The sequence below is a fragment of the Phascolarctos cinereus genome, unplaced genomic scaffold, assembly GCF_003287225.1.
Source record: "Phascolarctos cinereus isolate Bilbo 61053 unplaced genomic scaffold, phaCin_HiC Scaffold_2;HRSCAF=192, whole genome shotgun sequence".
Lineage (NCBI taxonomy): Eukaryota > Metazoa > Chordata > Mammalia > Diprotodontia > Phascolarctidae > Phascolarctos > Phascolarctos cinereus.
In genome coordinates this window covers 317826212-317842337 of record NW_027555625.1, presented here as the reverse complement: position 1 = coordinate 317842337, position 16126 = coordinate 317826212, and the positions used below count along the sequence as shown (strand labels likewise).

The 16126-nt window shown below is 38.3% G+C and overlaps 1 protein-coding gene across 1 annotated transcript in view; it reads right to left on the bottom strand.

Annotated features, from left to right (window-relative positions):
- Positions 1 to 1160: 1160 nt before the first annotated feature.
- Positions 1161 to 16126, bottom strand: part of MROH8 (maestro heat like repeat family member 8) — a 62050-nt gene continuing 47084 nt past the window's right edge. Inside the window, 10 exon segments of the mRNA XM_078150225.1 lie at positions 1161 to 2107; positions 5927 to 5992; positions 6601 to 6700; positions 9428 to 9550; positions 10355 to 10510; positions 12710 to 12853; positions 13135 to 13249; positions 13548 to 13685; positions 14660 to 14850; positions 15994 to 16126. Of these exon segments, the coding sequence (XP_078006351.1) occupies positions 1959 to 2107; positions 5927 to 5992; positions 6601 to 6700; positions 9428 to 9550; positions 10355 to 10510; positions 12710 to 12853; positions 13135 to 13249; positions 13548 to 13685; positions 14660 to 14850; positions 15994 to 16126 (1315 nt within the window). The 3' untranslated portion in view covers positions 1161 to 1958.

The window sequence follows — 16126 nt, the reverse complement described above, 5'->3', positions numbered from 1 at the left end:
TCTTTTCCCTCTCCTCTCCTTTCATTTCTTCTTCCCTTTCCTCCACTGCTTATCAGTGTGTAGGTGATTTAGGGTGAAAAGAAATTGGCAAATTCTGGTGAAGATTAAGGTTCCTTTCAGACAGAGTTGGCTTTAGGAGTAGGCAGAGTAGGTAGTTGTATATATGATGTTTCACAGACAGCAGAAGGCTCCTATGCAAAAAAGAACAAAAAACAAAGAAAATCCCAACTCTCCCCCCTCCAAACTCTTCTCTGTTCAAGAATACTAGGAAATTCCTCAATTAAAGATTAATTCCTTTTACTTAGGGATTTATCCCTTTTTAAAATGCAAATATGCCTTAAAGAGTTAACATATTAAACTCTACTATTCATTTTCATCTTAGGGTAAATGAGTTTATAATTCAAAGATTTGAGTTTGTTAATACTTTACTGAGAATAGATTTTTGTAGGAGAAAAGAAGAGAATGAAAAAGGGCACTGGGGTATGGAATGGGAACAAGTAAAAAAACTGAGGCTAGAAGTGCCAGAGACAAACTTTATCTATTTCATGGTTTTGCCTAAAGCCTGCCCTGATTACAGGGCAGGGTGACTGAGAGAGGCAGCAAGGGTGATAATGTTGGTGGGAAGAACAGTGCAGTTTTTGTCCAAGATATCCCAGTTTTTCTCTCTTTTCTCGTAACTCTCACTATTTCAGCAGCCTCTTAATTTGTCTCCCTGACTCCAGTCTCCCTTCTCCAATACATCTTCCACACACGACATTCCTACCATCTGGGTCTGATCATGACAAGTACCCTACTCAAGAGCTACTGCCTCTAGGATAAAATACAAACTCTTCTGTTGGTCATTAAAGCCTGTGACAGTCTGGTTCCAAACTATCAGTCCAGAAGGATACTGCCAACCTGGGCTACTTGGTGTTCCTGTCTTACGTGGATTTGTATCCATAATATTTAGCACAATTCCTAGTACATAGTGGGTACTTAATAAATGCTTATTGCTTGCTTTTATCTTGCAATTATACAAAATGATTACTACTTATATAGAGATTACATTATAAGAGGGAGGAGAAAGCCTCACATAAAAGAAAAAACATGAATTGACAATAAGTGTATCAAATATATTTATTGTTTAAATATTTAATATTGTGTTACAGTAATGGCAACGTGCAACATAATGTTTTAAGTTCAATACACTGAAGTTGAACAAAATGCAAATTCCAGAAATTTTTGTTTAGAGCACAGAGATTTCATTAAGGGTTATAAAGCCAACTCTTGGAGAAAAAAACACAATCCATTTATAAAAATAATAAAAATTTTGAAGTGAACAGATCCTTCTGAAATCTCTAACATAATTTTTATTGAGTACTTCCTCAACCTTTCTAAATAGCTGAAATACAGTAGTCTTAAGTGACATAAGTGAAAGTTTCTCTCAAGTAAACTATACAAAAATCATATATATTGAGTTCTTTTCTCCCTGTTGGTGGTATAGCCTATGGGGAAAAAGATAATAGTAAGTCTTGAGGCTTCAAAAGTGGCACCACACAAATATAAGCAGAGAGGTTCTCCTGTACTACAGAAAGGAACCCAACCCCTTCTCCCTGGACCACAGCATCCTGAATTAACTAGACTGGAGTCACTCATTACTGTAACAGTGTTTACCTGCTATGACGTATCTATCTGGATTTTCCAGCAAATCCAGCACAGGTCCAAAATGTAGCACTTATTTCATTGCTTCCTCAAACAGAATCTAAAGTTTGCCCTACCCTATATTACTATTCTAACTCGTCACAGAGTTTGCAAGAAAGATGTCCTGTCATTTAAGTAAAGTAGTGGGTATCCCAGATCATTCACTGCTTTTGTTAAGTATGAAAAAGTCAGGGGCGTCAAAGCTTCTATCTGTGTATAGAAGATACGTGGATACATGGAGCTGGCTCTCACCTGATGTTTGTGGGTCCCAAGTATTTCTAATTATAGACATAGTTGAAAAGCTTTCTCAACCTGCCCATTACAGGTCTGGGCTCTGGTTCTACACCTGCATTTTGTACTCTGCAAAGGGCCTGGGATGCAATGATACACACAGAAGGCTCAGCATCATGCAGCAGAGGTCTCAGAACTAAAGAAAGAGACAAGTGCTGATTAAAGGCTCAGTCAGACTTAAGATTCTTTGATTCAGACATGGGAGCATTGGTCCCTACATGGTATAGCAGAGAACACAGGACCCCACCAATTCTGTAACACTCCATGTGGTTTTAGATCTTTCTGACTCATGAAACACACAGAGCCTAAAACAGATTCTACCTTCTGCCAGTTTTATGTCTATATGTACATAGACGTCTTGGTCAATCCCAAAGCAGTTATTTGTATCCTCTGTATGTGTCAAACATTCATTTAACACTTTATTCTGAGTAATAATTAAATTTTCAAGTAACAATTATATTGCCAAATTATCTATTCATAGGAATGGTCTGTTTTTATTATTAAATGCAGGTGGAATTGTAAAGGAACATATTCATTCACTGTTGGTGGAATTGCCAACTAATAGAATATTTTTGGAGAGCAATCTGTCAACATATGGTAAAAGTTATAAAAATAATCATACCCTCTACAAAATTCCCAGGAGTTCCTGGGAATATATCTTGAAAGTTTTATAATAAACAAAAAAAAACCCACTTATCTGTTCAAAGATTTCATAGCAGCATTATATGTAATTATAGAAACAAAAACAAACAAAAAAACAACTGGAAACGACCTAAATGTCCAACAATAGAGGAACAGTTAAATAAATTGTAGTACATTAATATAATTCAATAGTGCAGTATAATATTGACAAATATGAGGAATACAAAGAAATCCTCAAAGAACTCTATGAAATAATGCAAAGAAGAAAAAAAGAACCAGGAGAATGAAATACATAATAATCTCAACCAAATAAGAAAGAAAGTGAATGAGAATGAATGGACAAGGAATCCTGATAAGGACTTAGAAGAAGTGACTGAAAAGTTGTTACGATGCATTAATTTAAATGTAAATAAATTCTAGGGAAATTTGTTGTATTAATATTCATTGTTAAGATTTTCATAAAACTTTTAAAAGATTACATCCTTAATGATTAACTTTGTGTCCCTAGACTAATCTAAGGACCCCTCTCAAATCTTAACTCTCTTTTTTGTCTATAATTTTTCCAGATCTCAAAGCTGATAGAGAGGAATCAGTGATTAATGATTAGTGAGAATGATCCCAAGTGGGTCTATATGTTTACTTGTGAAACGTTTGCTTCACGGAAATTATTTTAAGATGTTTTAATAAAAGAGTTGTGTTTTTTATTTGTTCTTCCCAAAGAAATGGAATGATATGGTTCTAATCTGGTTCTCAGATAAGGCTAATAAAGCCATGTATGGTCTGGACACTGAGATCACACTATCTGGTGGCAGCATATTCTAATTGCAAGAAAGGTACACAAGATCAAAGGCTCTTGATTGCTGAAATTGCAAAGCTATAAAATGACAATAAAACTTCACTCTAACAACTTAACTATGTGGCTGCCCTTTATAGGTGCAAACTTCCCTATCTCCTTACTGGAAAATTACCATTGATTCACCAGATATAATTAAGCAGTCATTTAGGTTGTGAACCATTATTTGGAAAGCCTTACCATTTTCTCAATAGGGTTACTAAGTAATGTCTCACATCTAGCAGGCATATTCTGGAAAATCTCTGAATCAGACAGCAGAATAGGCTTCCAGATATATATATAAACCATGCCTAAGTATTGAATGGTACCAAGACCAAGATAGCTTAAATCACTGAAATGGATAGCAGTGGATGATTCTTTGGAGATTTCATCTACTTTCCTGATCTCAATTATCACCTCTGCTAATGATGCCCCCTCCCTCAAATTACATCTCCACTCTCATCTCCAGAGCTCTAATATCATATTTCTAACTGCCCACTAGATATTTTTACCTAGGTATCCCACCAATATCTCAAATTCAACACATCTAAAACTGAATTTATCTTCCCCTCCTTCTAACATTTATATTTCTGCTGTTCAGTCACTCAGACTGGTAACCTTAATGTCATTTTTGATTCTTAACCTTCATTCGACCTCCCAAATCCAATTGGTTACCAACTCCTATCAATTCTACCTTTGTAATCAAATCAGCCCACTCCTATCTAGGTTATTCTAACTGCCCAGGCCTCATCTCTTCTCATTTAGACAACTGTAACCTCTTAACTGCATTGCTTCCTCCATCATATCCCCTCTACAATTCACTCTTAATATCACTGTCTGAAGAATCTTCATTTGAGATAATGCTTATAAAATGCTTTTTAAACCTTAAAGTGCTACATAAATGTCAGAAGTTGTTATGATTAATGTTATTTTTATTCTTCTCATCTTTTTTGATAAGGGTCACATAGAAATGGTCCTGGGACAATTCATTATCTTGCTATATTAATTCTTGAATGTTCTACAGGTGGATAAAATAACTGCATTTTGTAGTTGAGTAACAGTATTAGGATGCTAGCTCATCCTCTGAGGGCTCACTGACAGCACCCTTGGTACAACTTGAATGCAGACATTGCAACAGTGATAGTACCTCATTTTGTTTCTGTGTGATTTTGATATGTCTGCTACATGACTATATTTTGAAAGCTATTGGTTCCATGAAGCTTAGAGATTTGGTATGGTAATATGTATTAAAATGGCTCTTCTTAAATTTTTATGTCTCAATGTTGTGTCTAGGCAACTTTGCGCAACAGGTTAATTTATGATAATGGTCTGGCCAGCCAGTCAATAAACATTGGTCCCATTACAGTATAATTTACTGGCTGAGCTCTTCAGGATATTTTGAAGTTTGTCTTTATAGCATAGGGATTTGTCATCTGTCCATGAACAGTGAGATTCTAATGTATAATTCTAAGCTATCAGGTCATTTTTTGCTAGGTGTTTGAAAGGTGCTAAATCTTTATAGCCCATAATGAGATATTGCAGTTTCTATCATTCTCTTGAATACGCCAAATTGATTAATAAATCAGGGCTCCTTAAGGATGACATTTCTGTAGTTTTGGATGGCAATGACTTATTTCTGAGTTGACATCATAAGCTGACCCCTCTGTTCCTACAAACAAATCTGCTGGACTCAACTTGTTCTGGTCACATTACCCCTCTACTAAAAAGTTTTCAGAGGCTCCCTGTTGCCAAAGTATAAACTCCTGAGTGTGGCATCCAAGGTCTTCCACAATCCAGTTTCCCCCGTGCCTTCTCAGTATTCTGTCATCCTTCTCCCCTCCACATATACTATGTTCTAGGCAAAATGGATCCTTTTCTATTCTCCATTCTTGTCCTATCCTCTCCTATGTCCATGCCTTTACTTTTTCCCATTCCCTATTCCTAGAATGGATTCCTTCTCTCCCCTACCACACTTTTATCTGTTAAATGTCCTCCCTTCAAGGACCAAATAAGGTACAATCTTCTCCATAAAGCCTTTCCCATGCTCCCAGTTGCATGTAATTTCTCCCTCATTCCTCAAAACTTCTGACAGAACATTGCCTTGACGTTTCCTTTGTACTGACCACACTATCTTATATAACAGATATTTGTGTATTTACTTTTTCTCCCTTATTAGACTCTAAACCCTTGAGAGCAGGACTTTTGTCACATCTATCTTTATATTCCTAGCACTTACCATAGTGCCTTGCAATAGCAAGTACTTAATAATTGTTTATTGAATTGAATTGGAGGCCGTCAAAATGCTACAAACATGGTGAGACTCATGCTTTGGGGATCAAAGTTGCTCAGCCTTACCTTGCAGAAGATCTTCAGTAAATTAAAACAACTATGTATTTCTATCTAGTCTAGATACGCCAGACATTGCCCCAGTCAGTTTCAGAAATATATATGGACTCCAAACTCTCAAGGATTATCACCTACCATCCTCTATCCACTCAGTGCCCTTTATACGGAGTTGACAGTGGTCTGTGTACTTAGCTAAGAGCCCTAGATGTAGGAGAAAAACAAACAAATCATTTATTTGGCTTTGTGCTCTTGGAAGTAGATGGTAAAGCATTTCTCTCTTTTGGAAAACTAAACAGTTTACAGATAATGAAACTAAGCAGTTTGAGATAACTAAGCAGGTTCTTAGAACTGGCATCTTAGGATCTGGTAGTTAGCCACAAGAAACCCAGTTTTCTTTCTCCCAGAAGTCTCTTCCATAGTAATTATCTTCAGGGATAGGAATAACAGAAAACATAGGGAAAGTTTGGGAAGATGTACTCTGTCCTCATCTCTGCTTCTTAGAATGCCTTAGTTCAAATACCACCTCCTACAAGGCCTCTCCTTATTCTCAGCATCAGTAGTACTCTCCTCCCTGAAAGCATTTTGTGTATATTTTATACTGACTTATTAGTCAAGTTTCCTCTCTCTCCTCCTCCCCCCCCCACTCCCAACAGAATGGAAGCTCCTTGAAAGCAGGGGCTACCTCACTTGTCTTTGTATCCCAACACCTACCATAGTGCCACACATATCCTTAATAAATGCTTGTTGGGTGAATGAATGAATTAAATTAACTATAGAAATAAAATAAAATAAGATGATTTTTTTGTCACCTGTAAAGAGTACTGCTGCCCTTCTTAAATGGACTTGATGGTTTTGGGTATACTTTATGGTCTGCATCATAATGTTACATTTCCCCCTACATTTTTGTTCCTGGGGGGCAAAGGGGAGGGGAAGAAAAGGCATAATAAGTGGTGTCAATACAGATGCAATATTTATAAACCTCATTGCTGCTTCCCAAGGGCACAGACTATGGTACATGTGTGGTTAATATGATAGTACTTGATAAATAATAACAAATCTCTAAACACAAAATAACAGATCTCCACATCTTTGTTCATGATGCCCTGAAATGCTCTCTCCATTTTGCTCCACCTATCCTTGAAGGTCCAGCTAAAGTCTTTCCTCCTGTACTACAAAGCTTTTTTTCTTGATGGCTACAACAATCTCTCCCTTCTCTGAACCTCTGTAATACTTTTTTGTCTATCCCAATTATTTGGCACTTAATCATTTATTTAACTTGACATTCATATTTAACTTTTTGTGAATACAGGCAGAATTTGTGTCTTGTACTTCTTTGTATCCCTCACAGCTGCCAGCACGGTGCCACTATATTCAAATGAACAAATGAATGACTATTAATGAATGAACAAACCTCAGACTATCCATATACCATCCTGCGGAAGAGATATAGGTAGGGCCTCTCACATTTCTTAGCTATAGCTTGAATGTAAATATGAACAAAGCAAATCGTATCTTACTCTGAGAATCTCAGGGATATCACTGACTAATTTCATTCATTTATTTTCATTTATTAAGCAACACCAATTTTTTCTTTTTCTTTTTCTCCCCAAGTCCAGAGCTCTTTATTATTAAAGTATAATAACTAACATTTATGTAGGTTTGCAAAGCATTTTACATATATCTCATTTTATCCTCACAGCAACCCTGGGGAGGTGGGTGCTGTTATAAACGAGACAAGCAGTATAAGTGACTTTCCTAGAATTACAGAGCGAAGAAGTAGAGGCTTAATAAATCATTGATTGATTGATCCTAGTTCTGCTATCTAGGTCCAGACAAAATTAGGCTGTCTTCTATGTGCCAGCCCTTCAAGTATGTGAAGACTTTAGGTTGCCTGGTGGATAGAATGCTAGACTTGGAATCACATATGTATAAATTCTTCATCAACATGAATCTTAATAAAGTAGTTTATTCCAACAAGCACTTGACTTTTAAATTCCATAGTCTTAAAGACTGGAAACTTCCCATTTTCTTTCTCTTCAAGCCATGTCTTTACCTTGTCTGAATTCTGCTGCATCTCAGCCATGGCCAGTTTGGCAGTCAAAATTCTTCGGCACATCATCCTTGCAAGTTTAATGGCAGACACAGAGTAAGGGATGGAGGATTGGAAGGAGTGAGAACACTACCATTTTTTTTCTAAACAAAATAACGTTCATTCTCTAATTCTTCCTCTTCTTCCTAGGATACTTTTCTGCTCAAGGTGATATCCTTGGGGTTTATGTCATAGACACGGTAGTTTATAAGAGTTTACATGAGTTTACTTTCTAGTTCACTTCCAAAGTTAGGATATAATTTAGAAATATATAATGTGTGAAAGGCTACATTCTACTTAAACAGAAAAAAGTACCAACAGACCTACATTAAGGAGTAGGAAATAGATCATACAAAGTAGATATTACATAGAAGACATGTTAACTGTCCTCATGGAGCTTACAAATCAACCCAGATAAGACATTTAAACCAATTGTCTTGCACTTGCTACTATATTTAGTATTGCTATATTTAGCATTGATATATTGTCATATCGACTTAGTAACAGGTCAAAAGTACAACATCCAACCAAAGTACTTAAGCCAGTAGACTTCACTCTAGCTTCTTGTGAGTTTGCCTTGGGATATACCCTATGGGGTCCCTCCAGTATCTAACTATGCTAAGTAGACTACACTGGGCCTACTTTAAGCAATAATCTAGAGGATCTCTGGAGGAGGCTGGCTTAGTCGAAGGAACTTCCTAGCAGGATCAAACTAGCTCCAAGTACAGACCTCCTAGGATAATTCTGGGCAAGGCTATAACTATCAATTTATGTATCTAGAGCAGAAGAGTTAGGGGGCAGGAAGAGAAAGAATAAAATGTGAAGGTTCTAAGCTGCTTTAAAGTGATAAGGCAGCCCAGAGAAGGCCACTGCTACCACCATCTTACATTACAGGGAAAAAAGGCACACGTTTGGGATCGTTTTGTTAGTACCCTTTAAATTTTCCCAAGGGGACACCCCAGATTATCCTACTCTAGTCATGGCTCTGATGTGGGTTTCCTTAAGGCTATCCTGAGTCCAAACCTAGATCTGACAACAATCATCAGAAGCTTTCTTAAGTTTGTGGAGAGAAGATACATGTCCCAGAACAAGAGCTGGAGGGGTATTGGCAGCAATAGTGATGTTCATGTCAGGCTGAATAGGTTGAATTGTCTCACACTACCTTAGTGGCCCACATTGTTACAGCACCTTCTGTCAGCTGGTGAAACAATCCACTTCATTAGATCCAGGGAACAGTTTAGAGATGGTTTCAAAGCTAATATATCACATTTAATTCAAACCAACAAACAAGCACCTGTTGTGTGCTTGACAGTGTAACCATTAAGATAAACTAGTAGAGTTAGAAATCTGTTCCATAGTCATTTTCTAGGGATAGGGGTAAATGGAAGGTGGAATTGAATTTAGTCACCCTGAAACTACAGATCAGAGATCCAATGATAACAGCCAATGAAACAGGAAGGAGCAGGAAATGTCCAGTTATCCCATTCTTCTCCATTATGAAAAGCCATTACACCAAAGAATTCACCATGGCACTACCATTCACTTACAAAGAATTTGCAGACTACTCCTATTCCAGAAGAATTGCTGTGCCAAGGATCTTTATTGTACACTTCTTGTGGCAGCTTCCATTTTAAGAACTGGCAACATATAGTAAGAACCCTACAGCTCTCCTGTGAAGAGTTGAAATTGGGAACAAACATCTATTATAAAATAAACAAAGTAAGATTTGGCAGCCCTACTGAAGCTACTAGGTACCTGGTAGGTACCTGGGCGGGAAGATCCTTTTCCCAAAGAAGTGGTACCAAAAGTTGGTGTTCTCAAGAGCTACATCCTAGGTTAGCATGCATACCTTGGGCAGAAAATAAATGCCTAGTTGACCTGTTAATAAGCACACTTCTGACATGCTTATTATTGTGCACAAGCATGTGCTCTGAGTAGTCAATCTGCTGACCATTTTCCATTCCCTCCTGCCCTAAATGGCATATGTTTAAATTACAGTCCCCGCAACAAAACTGAGCAAATGGTCCTCCTCCCTACTAGCCCAATGGACCCAGAAAAGCCTTCATTATGCATTGTACCCTTAAAGATTTCACCCCAACATCTTATGTCACCTAGAATTTCTGATTTTCCTTTTGTCTCATAACCCATCTTATTCCTCATTTTGACTAATACTCCCCCCCCCAAGTTCCATTTCATCTCTTCTTCTAGTTCTGATGCCCAGATCTCTGCCATAGCCCTCCTCCCACTTTAGCAAATAGCTCTCCCCACCCAAAAAGGCTCATCCTTAATCCTTGATTTGCTGACAAATTAGTGGCAGGAGGTGATAGGACAGAAGCCAGTATAGAAATGGCAAATCTGGCCCCACTGTTTAAGACAAGTTTCCAAACTGACAGCCTGACCTCAGGAAGAAATCCCCCAGAAATCTCTATGATTTGCTTACTACATGGATGGGAGAAAATGGCAATGGCTCTTACCTCAGCAACAGCATCATCTTCATCCTGCAAATGGAGAAGCAATGGAATCAAGCTCTCTAGAATTTGGCCCTCTATGTCCTTTTTATCCTTGCGTTTCGCCACCTTAATGGAGTCTCCAAAGAGGTTCATAGCCAAAAGATGAATATTTGGTCTAGCCTAGGAAGGAGGTGCCCAAAAAGAGACTCAGTTAAACATAATCACTCTTGTAGTGTGGCAATAATCTGTTACCACTCTCTTGCTCAAATATCTTCAGTAGCTCCCTATTGCCTACTAGGTAAAGCTGAAAATACTCTGTCATATTCAAGGACCTCCATTCCTTGTGTCACTTTAAACTCTTGGCCTTATTTTATAACACTTGTTGTGTACTCTACACTCCAGCGAAACTAATCTACCTTCTGTCCCTTAAATGTGTCACATTTTCTGTCTTTATTTTTTTACTCATACAATTCCTTAAATATACTCCTTCCTATTCCTCTACTGAATTTCTACCCCAACCTTTCTAAGCCAACTGAAATGTCACCTCCTTTATGAAGCCTTGCCTAAATTCTGCCCTCCTACACTCATTGGTAATGACCTTTCCCTTCAGACCTCACGCAGCACTTTGCTTTGCATCTCTCTAATGCACCTGTCAGTGTTAATTTGCATTATCTATGTGTATGCTTCATTCTCCTACAGGGCAATAAGCTCCATGAGAGCAGAGATCCTATCTTATCTAAACTTTGTGTGTGTGTCTCCCTAGTATAGTGCTCTGCATTCAAAAACCATTATTAAACCATTATTAAATATTTCTTGAATTGGACTAAATTAGGTTGGATTAAACTGAACTCAGATAAATTGCTCACCTAGACAAATCATTTAATAATTCTGCATAATTATTATCTTGAAATTACTTGGCAGAAGGAAGGAAATCTAAGATGGGTAAGGATCAATAAGACACAGGAGATGGAAATATTTGGCCACTGCCTGCATATGAGCAATGGAGCCCTTTCTATCTGTCAGTTTATAACTGACGTGGAATAACAAATATACATATACCCTATTCATGTTATCTTTCTGCAAGCCAAGCACCCAGCTTTAGCACATTCAAATTCACCAATCAGTTTTTGAAAGTAAACTCAATCTTCCTTTCAACATGTCCTCCTTCCCCATCCTGTAAGGGAGTCTGTTGTTGAGAAAGAACACCAGACAAGAGGCCAGAAGAACTAGATTTTAGTCCTGGCTCTGCATACAACTTACTCTGTGACCTGAGCAAGCCACTTGACTTTGTGGTGCCTCAATTTTCTCACATATAAAATGAAAACAATAATGCTTATCCTAACTAGCTCATATGTATATCTTCAGCATCAAGTTAGACATGGATACAAGAATGCTCTGAAAATGATAAACATCTTACAAACGTAACAAATTAGCATTATTAACAACTCTAATCACCATACACATACTTATGTATGCATACATAATACATACATGTATACATATATATCCATGTGTGTATACATATATATATATACATATATATATATATACACATATATATTTTTAAAGTACTCCATACTTTGTAAAGTTTTCCCTTCCCTTCTTTGTCTTACATCACTAAATAGGGAGAATAGGGCCTGCATGGTAGTTTTGAGTGTAGTAAAGTCCATGGAATTAAGGAGATTTCGGAGTATATTGATGGACAATAAAACAATCCTTTCATCTGTTTCACTTAAACTGCTAAGAAGACTGGTATCATGCCCTTGATAGCTTCCTCCTGCATACCCAAAAAGAATTCAATTAGAACCTTACTTGCAAAAGTCAATATAATATATATTTCATCTCAGATTGTTTTAGCAAAAGTTATTTACCCTAGTCCTTCTTTAGTGCCTAGTGGTTTGATTTCCAACAGGAAACAATACCAGGTATGGAGAAAGAGATAGAGACAAGGTTCCCAAGGCATCCTTTAAAGCCCCTAAGGCTATTCCTAACCCAATGGCCAGGTCTGATCAGGATGGAATATATTGCTATATCTCTGCCTCATTGACTTCTCTCTTAGATTGTAAGCTACTGGAGGGCAGAAATACTGTCTGTTTAATTTGTTTTGTGAGCTGATAATAATGATATTTATGATGAGTATACTATTAGCACAAGTTTCACGATTTTAGGTATGTGAGGCACCTGAGAGTATTCAACGGTTGTTTATTATACCTGGTAATAAGAGGTTGGTATATACTTTATATATGCTTTAAAATCAGTAATTCTATAGTTTTTTTTATTACAAGGGAAGGTTCTCTGGGGAGAATTGGGAAGTGACAGTGATATAAACACAATTTTAAAAAAAAAAGGTTATCAGTAGTTCTGGGACCTCTCTCTCACCTTTCCTTGATGATGACAGAGAAGGTTGTCTATTCCTTTCAGGCTGAGGACTCTGAATTGCTGATTTTCATGGTGCAGCCATTCTTCTAATCGAGTGATGGTATATCTGCTAGGAAGCCTCTTGGCCAGTGGACTCTGGAAAAGCTACATGTTGAGTGATAATAGCAAAATGATTAGAAAACTTGCTATTCACTGGAGAGAAAACACCACCCCCACCCCCACCCTCAATCATACACTTTGAGATTACAAGTCTGTATGAAGCTCATGAAGCTTCTACTGGTAAATTACTAATTTTTTTCATCCCACCCCTGAATATCCAAGATAGAATGGAGAACTCACCCAGCATTATTTCTGGGGCACAGCCTGGGAGGGAACTTATTGTCTTACATCCCTTCTGTACCCTACTTCTAAAGAATGATTCTTACCTCAACAAAGAAGGCTGCAGATGTAAGTCTATGTTTCTCATTCCCTCGATTAAGTAAAGGAATTAGCAAGTATAAGACCTTATGAGCAAGGATATCATGGTTTTCCAATAAAGCACTGTAAAGAAGAGGATTGGTATGATAATCCTATGTCAGAATGGGACTTGCCCAGGGGTTAACTGGAGCCACTGCACAGGGGCCCTTCAGGTAATCTGAACTTTCTGCATGGGATAAAGGTCTAAGGAGGGTGTGACAGTGGCCTGAATTCCTGCAAAATCTGCCTGGTGGCTTAGAATTATCAGTATTTGCCCTGCTCGCTTTGTGGAGGTCTTCCCACAGGCCACATACTATTAATTTCTTTAGGAGGCTAGGCTAAGAAAAGTACCATGACTAATAATGAAACACTGATGTCTTACTGGGCAAGAAGAGACACTCCTTCAAGATGAAAATTTTCTCCTTCTAGAAGCTTCCATCCTTTTTTCTTTTCCATGGCATCAAATTCATACCGACATGCTGTTCTTAGGAGGAGGGTCTTGGTAGCTTGCATGGCAAAGCTAAATGAAACCAATGCCAGAAATGAATGGATCCAATGTTTTCCTCACAGAAAAATCACATTTATACAACCTAAGCTCCATGCTCTGGTCTCACCACTGAGGGATGAGTACAAGCCCTAACAATAATTGTGAACCAGAGAATATATAATTGTATTTCTCTTCATTTCAGCTCCATTAAAATTCCCTTAATGTGCAAGAAACCCAAATGGGTAATATTGCCCGGGAAGACCTTACACTCCTACTTCCTAGCATTTGGAAATCCAATTAATTTTCTTTAGGGGAGGCATAGGTAGAAGACAGGATTGGTGACTATAATATGGGTGCTCTGAAGGATGAACAATACCTACTACTTTCTAAAACTGCTAAACTGTCCCACTTCTTATACTTGTAATAAGGACTTAAAATAAAATATTAGATTTGGAAAGGACACGAGAAATCGTCTAGTCCAAGAGGAGGTAACTGAGGCCCAGAGTGGGTAATTGGTTAGAGTGAGGTCTCATTGCCAATAAGTGGGAAAGTCAGGACTAGAAGCCATGCTTTCTGAGTCTTGCTTAGTCAAGTGTGAACTTTGCATTATCACGCTGCTTCTTCTCACAGCACCTTTCCTGAAAGAAGGCAAAATGATACACCAAGGACACCCAAAGGAGTTCCCACCAGCCCTATATATAAAAGGATGAAAAGCCATGAGGCAAAAATAAAATAAAGAACAGCACCATGGAAGTAATATTGTCTACATCTCAGTATTAACCTTGGGCACTTCTTTTTGCCTACTAAGGTTGTCACAGACAACCTGCCGGACATACTCTGATACTTCTCTTGTTGTCCCACTCTTTTGCAGAGAGCTTGCTTGGTACCTCTTGGTCAGGCCTAGCTACCAACAAAATGCTACAGGAAGTCAATGAGAGTGTCTAGTGACCCTCTTATTTTCTCTCTGTCTCATTAACTTTAAGCATGAGTATTATAACTAGCAGTACCTCAAAGGGGTAGAGGTGGAAGTCACTTCTTCCTTGGTATACACACCATTTGGGATAGTGATATCTGACATTGTAAGGCCAATGCTGTGATGGACCTGAATGAGGAGGGCCATGAGGAGTTGCGGGAAAAGTCAACACATTGCTGCTCAGAGCTTATTTCCCACAAATACCTCATAAAGAGCATCGGTTGCCTGAAAGAAACAGAAAGATACACATAATACCTGCCCACCCTAGTGCTAAGTTCCCATTTCACTTTTCTTCACACCAGCACATCTTACCTTAACCCCTTGTCTTACTGGTATAAGAGAACCTTATCAACATAAGCAAAAGAAATGAGAAAATTGCTCTTTGGTGGAGGTGCACTTGAACCCATGCTGTACATTACTGATGATAGAATTTGTTAAATATCAGAGCCAAGAGGGTCCTGAAATATGCCCTAGTCCAACCCCTCCTTGCAGATGAGACAAAGTGCATGGAGAAGAAGTGAACTGCTTAAGGTCATACAATTCAATGATGGCAGAGCTGGGTCTAACCCCCAGGTCTCTTCATTTCCAATTCAGTGCTCTTTCTGCATGGCATTACCACAGGGAGCCTCCAAGAATCACTATCTGAGTTTAGAGTTGCTGAACAAGAAGGCCTTGAGAGGAAGAGGGAAGAGGGAGAAGGGAGAAGGGAAGATAAAGAAGAAAATGACATCCCACCTAGCCACCTTTTTTTTTAAGGGTTGAAATCTATCCCAACACTTTTTAGCAACTTCAAAGCATCCCAGGTTAGTATCTGAATCCAGCTTTTCCTCTTCTCTTTTTCTTTTCCCTCCCATTTACACCGCATGTATCTTGTATATATGTGGTTGTTTACATGTTGTCTTAGAATGTGAGCTTCTTAAGGGCAGGGACTTTGTTTTTACCTTTCTTTGTATCCCTGGCACTTAGTATAGTGCCTGTCAAATAATAAGAACTTAATAAATGCTTGTTGACTCATTGACTCACTTCTCTGGATCACTAGAAATATATGCTAGGAAGCAGACACATTTGGCATGAGGATTAGAGGCATAAGCTAGGAATGAAGATGGGTCGAGAAGGTAGCTGTACCAAACTGGTAAGTCTTTTCACAAGCCATTCACCTTCCTCCCTCCACTTCCTTCCCTGTTCCCCTTGCTCCTTTCCCCCACATAGCACTCAGTACAGCACAGTGGGCTCAATCCGTGGGATATAAAAGTAGATAAGAGCTATAAAAGGGAGAACTCCTTCAATCTTTGTGCCTGCTTTCCAGACACCCCTGTCTATAACAGAGAGAACTCTACTGAAGATGGGAAAGGACATAAGATGGGTTACCGCCACAGCTACATAGTCCATCTTTTCCTAATACCCAGTGTGACACTCCTGAAGCTTCCGCAGCAGTCTCCACAGAATCCAAGTAGTGTTGGGCAAGTCAACATCAAGAGTCCTCCACAACTCAGACAAATGT